The sequence below is a fragment of the Sciurus carolinensis genome, chromosome 11 (assembly GCF_902686445.1).
Source record: "Sciurus carolinensis chromosome 11, mSciCar1.2, whole genome shotgun sequence".
Taxonomy (NCBI): Eukaryota; Metazoa; Chordata; class Mammalia; order Rodentia; family Sciuridae; genus Sciurus; species Sciurus carolinensis.
Window position 1 is genome coordinate 18,197,172 of NC_062223.1, and position 11,698 is coordinate 18,208,869.

The window sequence follows — 11,698 nt, forward strand, 5'->3', positions numbered from 1 at the left end:
ATTCGTTAGTACCCTGTGGCAATTGGAGTGGGAGGTATAGAGGGACATTGAAATCCCTCTTGGAGGAAGGAACCACTTCCTGCTCATGACCACTCCCTGCTTGGAGTGACTTCCTGCTGAGAGTCATTTCTGGAATGCTTAGGATAAACATGGCTGCCACTGTACTTGGAGTCATACACTTGCCTCCTATTTCTGTCCCTATTCCCAAGGGCACTGCTAGATCATTTAGTTTCTGACCGTGTGTAGGCAACATTTGCCAGACTCAGGAGGTTTAGCATCCTTTCCATTCATCATTAGTCTATGAGAATAGAGACTGAATTTACACCAGTGATGGCCTTGTCCTTCCCCCATACCATGCCTGGTTTACCTGTACACCTGAATTAATGTCCTTTTGCCCAGGCTGCTGGCATGGGCCATTTTCCTGGCACACATTCCTCAATGATGCTAATTAGGCAGGCACACCCACTTGCCTTGGCATGTTTTAAGGATGACCCAAACTGCAAACACCAACATGTATAAAACATATGCTCTCTTCTTTGTGTAATTTCAGATACCAAAATATGCCTACACACAGGGGTACGTGCATATAGACACATACATATCCTTTTTTTGCCTGGTAGAAATATGCTTCTGTAATGTTTCTTTTACTCCCACACATGCCCCTCCGTGGTTGGCACATCTCCTAATTATTCTCATCTACTCCCTCCCCATAGACCTTTTGTGTGTATATTTTGGCACTCATTCTTTTCGTTCCGCCTAGTTCCTTTCTGTCTCTTGCTTTCTCTGCCTCCCTCCTTCTCCCTCCTCTTCACAACTCTTTAGACAACTTGTTAAACTATACACTCTTTATTATTAGTGTACATTTATTAAAAATTCTTCACAGTTACAAAAGTGCATGGTTATAAAATCATCTCCATACAAAGGTTGGTATCTTCCCTTAAACCCGAACCCTCCCAAACCCTCCCACCGCCAGATATCAGCACTTAGAAAAACTGAGAGCTCTGTGTTTCCAGCTCTCCAACCAGTGCTGTGGCAAATGTGATGGTGATTTACAAAAGGACCTTGCAACTTGCCTCATTTACTTCCCTTTCACCTCTTTCTGGGGTGGGAAGAGCAGACAAGTTTCTCTAGCTTTGGGAAGATGTCCTTTTGAAGAATGAACAATGGTGTTTCCTGATCCTCTACCACTGGGATGTCAGTAAAGATGCCTACCGAGAACATGGGGGATGAGTTCTGATGGTTGAGGAGAAAGGTCTATCTCAGTCTCTTCAAATTTCATACACTTAGCTCCTTGAAAGGGGCCATGAAACTCTACAGCATCTCTGGGGATCTATGTTGGCAAGATTCCTTGGGGATTTTGGCAAGAATGGAAAAAGAGATGAGAGCTTGTTTGAGGGTAGTTGGAGTTGACAGATTTAGAGTGGCATGCTACCGATGTGGGACCCTTTCAAAGGAACAATGTTCTTGGCCAAACCTTGACCATCATACTTAGCTGGTTAGTTAAGTTTTGATATTCTCAGGCCCAGCATGAGGGGAGCTTCTGTGACAAGGACAGCCTCTGAGGGATAGAAGGGACAGAGGGAAGCAGGGACGGAGGAGTCAGGTTCTAAGGATGCCTCCTCCACAGAGTTTCCTCTTAGAATGTTTTTTGAGCAGCAAGACCCACTTCAAAAATGGTGGGCCCCCATCTTTGTATACTGAACAACGTAGCAGCCAGATGGATGAGCAAGCTGTGTCAGAAAACTGAACCCAAATTCCAGAAGGATCATCCCCAAGTCAGTAGATCACCAACAAATGTAGAACTGTACAGACAGACATACAGATGTAGAGATATTCTACATGTCAGCCAGTGTGGAACAAACTGAATGGAGCCTTGTGGGGACACCATAAAGTCTGTGGTCACCAGAGTTGTGGGAATAATTCCAACCAGGATTGGTAGATTATTTCTAGAAGTTTAGTTCTGAAGCCAGAACAAGATGATGGTGGTGGTGGGTGAATTCCTTGCTATCAGGGAGGTTGATTATTTTCCTCATTGCACTTTAGTTAAGTGGGACCTTCTAGCAGCTGAAGAAATGTGTGTTGCTCAGAAAGCTTTGCCACTAGTGAAGATCAAATTGTCCCACTAGGAAGGACATTTTATCTCAATACATTTGTTGTCTTGCAAAGGACACCATTAGTTCTGTACAAAAAAGAGAAAAAAGTACATATCTTAAAATATATTAACTATATTTCAGCAAACCATAGTCCCCAGGAGATTATTATAGATGACTATGGTGTTCCTCTACGAGAAGCTTAACTCTTTTATCAAGACCATTACTTCTCAAAGTTCCTCTCCAAATACTTTAGGCTGTCCTTGACTGGAGAACAACTTAAGTCCACCATCCTGGACCATAGTGGAAGGAGAGAACAGGACACAGTTCTGCTTCAGATGTCAGAGGGGCAGGACTTGCCCAGATGATTTAAGTGAGACTCAGCGGATATGAGGTTCACGATCATGGGGACCCTTTTGATTGACTAGCTCAGGGCAGATGAGTGGTGGGAGACTTCTTGGAAGATGGTATGTTCTCCTTAATCTGTTTCAGGGCTACCAGGAGTTTGGGATGATGAGAACCTGCTGGGACTTGGGGCAAGGTAGAAAGCCCCTGTTTTCATTTTTACCCTGGCCAGTTGTGCCCACATGTTGGATTGTGCTTTAGAATTCCTGCATCCTGAAAAGTTTCCCACCTACGGTTTTTCTGCTCCCCTGGTATCTCCTGATAGACAATACACCAGGGCTTCTCTAGGAGTGGTTAGTACAGCTTCTTTTCCTATTTCCCAAAGACCTTACTTTTTACATGACACCCTCCAAGGCCAGATCTAATGCTTTATTCACACGGTGTAAAGCAGGTATCTCTCTTTCAAATGTTACCTCTGCTACCTGTCTTTATAAGAGGCTACAATTTGCTGCACTGTGAGCATATCTCGATTTCTGCACAGGGTTCTCCTCCCTTTATTGGACTGATCTACTAGCATGTTCATGACTGGTGAACTCCAGAGCCCCACCTCCCAGTCCTCCACTCTCTTTCCCAAGTACCTGGCAAGAGAAGCACTGGAAAGAGAACCATGTTGGAGTTGAGTCCAACCTTGCCCTTTGGGCAAGTCATACCCAATCTTGAGCTTCTATTTTCCAATCTGTAATATAGGATTATTGATATTTGGTTTGCTTCCTGCACAGCATTGTGGAAAGTCAAGGAGAAAGATGCAAAAGCACTTCCTGAACTATTCAGTGCTGAACTATCCAGGAGAGGTTGTGATGAAGCTGATGAAACTGGTGGTTGGATGGAGATGGTGACAATGATGATGCGAGTTGTGCTTTGCACAGTCACTTGGGTTTTGACTGACTGAGGAGATGCAGTTTCCCTGAATGGAGTTGCCTATCACCTTCCTTCTAGGGCTTCTCTGATAACCTTGGGTAAGCGACTCAGCAATCAGCAATTGATTGATCTGAAGAATGGGAATAATGACACCCAGCAGGCAGTGTTGCTGTTAAGAATTGAAATCAGTGAGTCAATAGATAGAAAAGTACCCAGAGGAATGCCTGGCCCTTTTAGGTGATGTTATCAGCACAGCTTGAGTCTGAATTCATGTAGCTTTAGAGGGAATTGTGATGTTCCCCAACTTGGATGGGGATTTGAAGAAGAGCACAGGCTTTATTTTGATCATGAAGTAGTACAAGCCTTCAACCTCTCTGAGTCTGCATCTCCTCGTCTATAGAATAGGAACAATGACGTTCCCCTTAAAAGATTGTTGTGTGTGCTAAAGGGAGTTGTTTGTGGAGAGACCACATCACAGTGTCTACCACTGGTAAGTGCTCAGTAACTAATAGCTCTCCTACCCTAAAGTTTACATGGGTGAGTTGCTTAGAAGAAAATACAAACCCTCCTGTGGTCATGACTGTGTTGGCTTTGTCCTCCTTCAGCCCTGGGGACTGTCATGCTATGGGTCTGTAGCCCACAGTGAACTTTCCTGGTGAGATCCCTTGGTGTGAGCACCACAGCAAGAGCAGTTACAGAACCGGGGTCCCAGGGTGCCAGGACTCTTGCGGCCCACTTGCGGGACCTCCTGCCTTCCTCTTCTGACACCAAGGCTGAGTGAGAGGCAGAAGACAGGGGTGGGAGGACAGGCACTGAGGGAGTCCATCCTCAGCCTGCTGCCTGGGCCTCACTAGCAGGCTACAGTTGGTGGTGTGGTATTGGGGGCAGCCCCTGGGAGGTGGTCTCACTAGGGAGCTGCTGGTAGGAGCAGGTCAAGGGGGCTGGCATGGAGGTATTCTTACTCCCAGGTGGCAATGGTTGGCAGCAGTGAGAGCAGACAGATTGAGTGTCAGAGGGAAATTTTTGGTTCTGTGCCACACCCCTGGGATTTACTAACACCACAGGGAATAGTCCGCTGCTCTCAACACTCCATGAGTATCCTGGCCTCTGTCACTCACTTATGTCCACCCTTCGGACATAAGTCACAGTAGATATTTTTGATGACCGTTTCATAAATCACTCCACTCTTGCAATTCTTCCTCGACTCAGTGAGGCACAGTTGATGGCCTTCCTCTGGGCTTCCGTAACTGTGTGCGCAGAGTACCGAAATATTGTCATAAAGGGATAGTTTCTGAATTTCTCTCCTCTACTAGAAGTACGTGCCTTGAGGCAGGGACCGAGTCGGATTTGTCTTACATTCCTACTTCCTAGTACAGTGCCTGGTCCAAAGTGGAGAGAGGCTCACACGAAGTTTCCTGAACTTGTTTGAGCTATGACTGAGGTGGACGGGGCTCTATGGAACCAGAGTGGGCGGCCGGGGAGGGTGTCCGGTGGTCAGCAGCAGTGGCAGTTGGCAGCATGGAGGGATGACAGGCACCTACGTCAAATCTCTTCCTCTTCGCTGGCCTTGCTCCACCGGTGACAGCAGTTGGCTGTGATGCCCAGGAGGAAGTTGGTGACCACAGAAGCGATGGAGACCACGAAGCCCACAAATGCGATGAAGAGGTAATCGTCCAGGGTCAGAGTCAGGTGGCAAGCCTTGAAGCTCTCCTCCGTGAGAGAGAAGAGGGGGGCGCCCTCCACTTCAGGGGGGCCCCGACATTCAGCCAGCTGAGAATCTGCAACACAGAACCCAGAGAGGGTGAGGCTTCCGGGAGTGGAAGAATGGATTGCAGAGCCCCCCAGCCCTCTCAGGACAAAGGAAGACATCGGGTTTCTTCCACATGCCCAACAATTTATCTTCTTTGATCTCCTCAACAATTCTCAAGACATTTTTGTACCTATTTTTATTGATGTGAAAAATCACCACTTGGGGATTTTAGTGATTTGCTAAAAGTACTGTAGGTGCTACTGATGCAGAGCTTGGGCTTTGGTGGGATACCCCCGTCTCTTACAGCAACCTTCCACTCATCTCTAACCATCTCAGCGCCCTCAGCGGGGTGATCCTTTCAAACCTGAAGTCCAGTCATGCTACTCTCTGCCTAAACCTTCCCCTGGCTTCCCAGCTTTGCACAGAAGGAAAGCTGAGGTCCTCACTGTGGGCTCCAAGGACTCTGTCCCATCTTTTCTATTCTGCTTCTTATTCACTGTGCTCCATCTGCATGTGCCTCTGGTTATTATTCCCTGACCCCAAACACGTGGCCTCACCTTTGCATTTGTCTCTGTAAGGGAATTTTTCCCTGGGTCTTGACACAGCCCAGTCCCTCACTTCCTCTAGGACTTTGCTTGTCCTCACCTTAGTGATGAGGCCTTAGGGTTCCATAGCAATAGCGACTCCTACTTCACATTTCCCTAGACTCCCTGTTGCACCTCTCGGCTTTATTTTTTTCCCAGGGTATTTTTCACTGTCTGACAGCTTGTTTATTGCCTGTCCCTCCTCTTGAATATAAGCCTCTCCTGGAATGTCCTCAGCTTCAGAACAGAGTCCCATCCACAGGAATTGCTCAATAAATCTTTGTTAAATGAATGCAGGGCTCTGTCCAATTGCAAGGTCTTCTACTAACCCCAGTGGCTTTTCCAGATCCAGAGCCCATGGTTAGGAATAGGTGCTCTGGGGCCTTCAGCCTGGGTTCAAATCCCCTCTCCCCCTCTCATCAGTTGTGCAATTAGTGCGTCAGTGACTCAACCCCTCTGCGTCATGGTTTCAATTGTCCAGTGACAATAATAATGGTATCTACCTCCCGGAGTTGTAAGAGAGGATTCAGTGAGTTAGCATAGGTAAACGATATGTTCCTTGCACATAATAAGCTCTAAGTAAGTGTGAGCTTTTCCCGTGGTTGAAGACTGGTGTCTCTGGATGGTCCTGGGGGTCATTTTCTGCACTCGGGCTCCCGTAGGAGGGGCTGCTCCTTCTGTGGGATTGCTGTTCTCTCCAGCATGGCAGGTCCTGCCTCCTCCTTCCATGGTCACTTTTATAAATGCGTAATGGTTGTCCATGGTCTTATTGCACTCTGCTCGGAAGTAAGAGTGGCATGCAGGGTCAGCTGAGCCATGCAGTGCTCAGCACCAGCTTCAGAGAGGCTGGTCATGCCTTTGTTCAGGGGATAAATATTAATTGAGTTCTTACCTTGGGCAAGTTTTTTTCCCCCTTTCTGGCTCTCATGTCCTGTCTCTATAAGAAAGGGAATTATCCAACCTAGATGTTTCTAAGAAAGTCAATGTGAAAAAGTCTTTAAAATTATAGGGTGTTAAAATTATAGGGTGTATAAATGTTTTGTATTCATCCTGCAGTTTTTGAGGGCAGAGAACAAAATGATGGACTCAGATCGATCCTTCTGACAAATGGATGTGCACCATTATCCTTAGAAATGGGAGGTCAGATTTGGGCGGAGAAGGAAACCTTTCCCAAGCCCCAGACTGAATCATTCCTGTAGGCTGTTTGCACAGGACTCTAGACCTTTCCCAGGTCAGGACTGGGTCTGGAGTTGATCTACAAGAAGCTCTTCTTTGGAAAATGGAAGATGCTGAACCCAAATTCTGTTGCATGCACGAGTGGAGTAATAGTGAGACATGGAGACGTGGGGAGGAAGACCAGGTGGAGTTGATTCTCAGGGCACCAGTAGAACCACACAGGACACTTGCAGGAGTCTGGGGACTGCAAAGCTCTATAGTAAGTCAAGGGACCAATCTTGAAGTCCGATTTTATCCCAATAACTCCCCTAAGTCTTATGTTTGAATTTTTCCAAAAAGACATGGACCATAGTGAAAATCCCATAAAGAAAAAGGAAGAAAGTAATAGAAAAAGACTTAAAGGGAGGCATCACTAGTTCTACCAGAATACTGGCGAGGTTTTGCCCCCAAGAGGAAACCTGGTGAGAGTGGTGAGATGCAGGTGTGTAATGTGGGGAAACAGGAGGCCCTGGGTTTCAAGCTGGGGCCTGTTTACTTTCTCACTTTCTCACTGTGGGTCTGTGAACAGTCACTGTCCCTCTGGGGAGCTTAGGTCCCTCACCTGTACCACTGTGTGGGGCTGCACAGATGAGATCTTTAAGCGTGCTCCTGCTTGCTGGGGTTTGAACTTCTGTAGGGCAACCAGGACTTCAGAGATCCCAGAAGAAGAGGAGTCCCCTGTGCAATGGAAGCTGAGCCCCCTGGACGGCCCCTCTGTCCCCTTTGTCCCCTTTGTGATTAGTGTGCAGGAGAGAGAAGGAAGGGGAGGCTGGCAGAGTTGAGAGGGCGGGGAGGTGTCTTCAGGCAGCCTTGCCTCCTGCCCCCTCAGCGCCCCGTCTCAGTCCCAGCTATTTCCATCCCGGAGAACTCCCTCCCACAGCTCTGTGGAAACACTGGAATCGTGACCTGCAGCTCCCCCAGACTATTTTGGTCATGGGCTCCTCGCAGAATTCTCTTCTTCCTCCTCCCCACTCAGCATCACTTTTTCCAAACATGCAGGACCCAGACTCTGGGAAGGGTCCTGGGATAGGGCCCCAGTGATTCTTGTCATCCTGCTACTGGGCACCTGGGCTAAGGTTCAGTGCCGTCACAAGGGAGAGCTGGAGGCTGAGGCCACTGCTGAACTTTGCCTGCTTCCGGGCCAGGCTTGGACACCTCTGGGTGAGACCAGGACTCATCAAACCTGCAAGAACCCTGGATTCGTTCCAGGTTCCAATCCACTCTTCAGTTGGGACTGATGGGTCCAATTGCCACATCTCAGCTCCTTCCCCCAGACCCCATTCCCAAACCATAAAAACTCTGCTGAGGACCCTTGACTGGTCTAGAACTTGGACTCTGTTAGTCCAGAATCTGAACCTTGCGGTTATGGCCAGAGGTCAGCTAGACTTCCAGTGTGAGAATCCTGACTTTAACACTTAGGAACTGTGTGACTTTGAGCAACCAAATGAACCTCTCTGTGCCTTGGTTTCCTCCTTGTGGAATGGGGGCCTCATGGGAAGATAAGAGGAACTAAAAAATTACTATATTTTGAATAGGGCCTTGCAGATAGTAAGTATTCAAATAGTGTTGGCCATTGCCATTTCTTCGAGAGTTTTTCCAGCACTCCCAACTTGAAAAGTAGCCTGGTAGAGTAGAAAGAGGCTTAAAAGTCAAAGAAACCTGAGTTTTATCTATGGCCCTGCCACTTTCTAAATGAGCAACTCTGGGCAAGCCTTTTCATTGTTCTAAATCGGTTTCTTCACCTGTAAATGGGGGATAATATAAAAGGTTCTTAAATCATGGTGAAAGCCCCATAAACATGGTCTGCAGTCAGTTATTCCCACTTGTTACTACCTGTCTGCCTCATTAGGTCGTAGCTGCCTCGGAGGTGAGGGGTCTTCTATTTCATGATGGAATGAGTCCCCAGCACTGAGCATGTTCTCCCAGAATTCATCAAAAACTCATTGACAGGAAGAGCACGTGTACAAGAGGCAAGCACAGATCAGGCCACACTCAAGGTCTCCCCGGTTTTTTGGAGCCTCTACTTCCCGAAGCCCTCCCCAAAGTGGCCCAGTCCTGCCCAGTCCCTTACCGGCAGTACAGCGCTGGATCCGGTTCCGTAGCCACTTCAGCAAGGGCTCCATGGTGCATCCGCACACCCAGGGGTTGCCCCCGATCTGTAGGGTCACCAGCCCCGGCAGGCCCTCAAGAGCCTCGAGGCTGAGGAAGGCCAGGCCCCCATAGCTGAGGTCCAGGTCTCGGAGCTGCACCAGGCCCTGGAAGGCCTGGGGGTGCACTCTGCGCAGCCACGGGTTGTGGCTCAGGTCGATGTGCACCAGCCCGTGGGCCTCCCGGAACATGTCTGCCGGCACATGGCTGAGGTTGTTGTAGCTCAGATCCAGGTGTGCCAAGCGCTTGGCGTGGAGGAAGAGGCCTGGGGGCAGCTCCATCAAAGAGTTGTTGCGCAAATCCAGCACCCGGAGCTCCATGTAGCATGTGAGGTAGCCGGGCGGCACAGCCGAGATTCGGTTGTGGGCCAGGCTGAGGTTGCGGGTGTCCATTGGCAGATCTGGGGGCACAGAGAAGAGCCGCTGGCTGCTGCAGTCCACAACCTGGTTATGGCACGTGCACAGGACCGGGCAGCTGGTTCCCGCATCTGAGTGCATCACCCCAGTTGCCAAAAGGAGGGAGACCAGCAGCACTGCTGGGTGTGGGGGTCCAGGCCAAGGAAGCTGGGCCCAGGTGTCACCCATCTGGGGTAGCTGGCACCAGCACTGCTGAAGGGTGCCCATCGGGCTTGTGTCTGTGGGTCCCACAGTGAGCGCGCAGGAAGGCAGCTACATCAGAGGCCTGCGTTGTGAAAGTGGGGTGTCTGAGCAGATGGTATCATGGCCCAAACTGCTAAGCACCAAAGGACTTCCCAAGATCCACAGGAAGTCCCCTTTTGGAGCCTAGGGGGCAAGAAACCCAGCTGAGGTCCCCCAGGGTCTGTAAAGATGATCAAAACTTGAGAAGGAAAGGAGACCAGGATGGAGCTGGAGCAACTGTCAGCAGGTACTGGAAGGGTCCCTGCAGATCTTTTGTGCCCCTCTCACCCATGTCTGCTGGATGCTTCCTCTTGGTGCTGTGTCTGAGAGGTGGGAGGGGCGGGGGTGAGGAGATGAAAGGTGCCCTTTAAAGGTCCTGGCACTTCTTCTAAGGAAACTTCAGCCCTGTCTAGGTCTGAGACTGGTTAGGAAGCCAGAGCTGCCCCTGGGCCTCCAGCATGTGATGTCTCAGAGGTAATTTCTTCTGTGGTCCAGCAGGGACAAGTTCAAGGAGGTCCTGGGGTGGGAGTTTTGGGAAGGAAGCCCAGGAGGAAGCAGGTTTCCATGGGCCTCCTGAAAGTCTGAATCCTCAGCCTCAGTGGCTGCTGGAACCCCCAGGAATGCTCTTTGTTCTCCATAGTGAGGAGGACCCCAAGTAACACCCATTGCTGGGGTCATCAGAGCTGGAAAGAGCCATGGGCCCTGGAGGTATGGACTAGGGGTCAGCTAGGAGAGCTTCGGCTACTTCAAGCTGGTGCCTCTGCGTAGCTCTGCGTTCAGCAGGTGGAGGCAGAATTCACCCTGTCAACAAGGATAACACTCAGGCAGAGAAATACAGAGAAATATAGAGCCTCCAGGCCCGCAGGCCCCCTTACCTTTGTCCTGGTTCTGCCTCACCCATCCCCTTCTCCCTTCTTTGAACCACCAGCCCCAAAGTTCTCTGTTTACTCTCTTTCAAAGATGGGCGGTGGTGAGCTCAGCGCCCAGCCTGACCTTGTTGTCACCCACTAACTTTCCCCACCCAGACCTGCAGCCACCCTCCTCCCTGTCCTGGGCTGGATGCATTTTCTTCCCCTGCTTAGAGCTCCACCCCCGTCAGCATCAAACACCCCACCCTTGAACAACTCCCTGAGAAAACAAGCATCCACAATGTGGTTGCTTGCACACCCCTTTGAACACTTTTAGCACCTTGCTCTCTCCCTCTCTCTCTCTTTCTCTCATACACACACACACACACACACACACACACACACACACACACAATGCTTCCGTGACTCCCTCATATTTTGCACTGGCCCTGGGCTCACACCTCCCCAGTTTTCTCTCCCCTTCCCTCTGCACACGCACCTTTGCGGAGCCCCCTCCCCCGTGCACCCCAGCACCTTTCACCCCCAGTGTCCGCCCCTGATCCCAGCATCCTTTTCTACAAACACTCCACTCTCCTTCTCCCTGCCCCCAGCTTGTGCCCACACCCACACCTGGCCAGGCAGCGGGATGGAGAAGGAGGTCCGGCCGGCCTGGCCCCACTGCCCACCCTGCTCCCCCGGGCTCGCCTCTTCCTTCCCCACCTGCTGTCCTCACTTGTCCTCCCCTCACCCTTTTCTCCGGCGCTGCCTCTCTTCCCACCCTCTCTTCCTACTGCTTCCAGTCTCAATTTCACTCGCTGGGAAATCACCCCGGTGCCCCTTGATTCAGACTCATTTTTCTGAGCCCTTAGGTCTCCTGCTACACTCCCACAGGCCCTCGGGAGCCTACTCACTCTGTTCCAAGGACACAGCCATCAATCTGCAGCAGACACGGGTCTCCCTCCCTCATCCTGGAATCCCCGCTTGCTCGCCTGCTTCCGAACAGATTGCCTACCCGGCTCTGCCCCTCCCCCGGCTCTCCTCTTCCACGTCTCCTGGATCCCAGGCCAGCATCTTCTGTGGTTTCCTGTCCTGTGGTCCCTGTGCCCCTTCCTTTACCCAAAAGGGGAATCTGAAAGAGGATGCTTAGAAGAAAGTTCACAGA

At 50.1% G+C, this 11,698-nt stretch overlaps 1 protein-coding gene across 1 annotated transcript; it reads right to left on the reverse strand.

Annotated features, from left to right (window-relative positions):
• Window positions 1-972: 972 nt before the first annotated feature.
• Lrrc55 (leucine rich repeat containing 55) lies at window positions 973-11,495 on the reverse strand. The gene is made up of 3 exons (XM_047517585.1): window positions 11,448-11,495; window positions 8,974-10,489; window positions 973-5,131 (listed from the first exon to the last, which is right to left on the reverse strand). Exons 2-3 carry the CDS (start codon window positions 9,671-9,673, stop codon window positions 4,896-4,898), a joined length of 936 nt encoding a protein of 311 aa, XP_047373541.1. The 5' UTR covers window positions 9,674-10,489; window positions 11,448-11,495; the 3' UTR covers window positions 973-4,895.
• Window positions 11,496-11,698: the final 203 nt, after the last annotated feature.

Bases quoted from the DNA above. Each gene is read 5' to 3' on its own strand.
- Lrrc55 (XM_047517585.1), bottom strand. From the start codon at position 9,673: ATGGGCACCCTTCAGCAGTGCTGGTGCCAGCTACCCCAGATGGGTGAC. The intron at 5,132-8,973 runs GTAAGGGACTGG...TCTGTGTTGCAG, and splicing joins GATCCAGCGCTGTACTGCCG to ATTCTCAGCTGGCTGAATGT.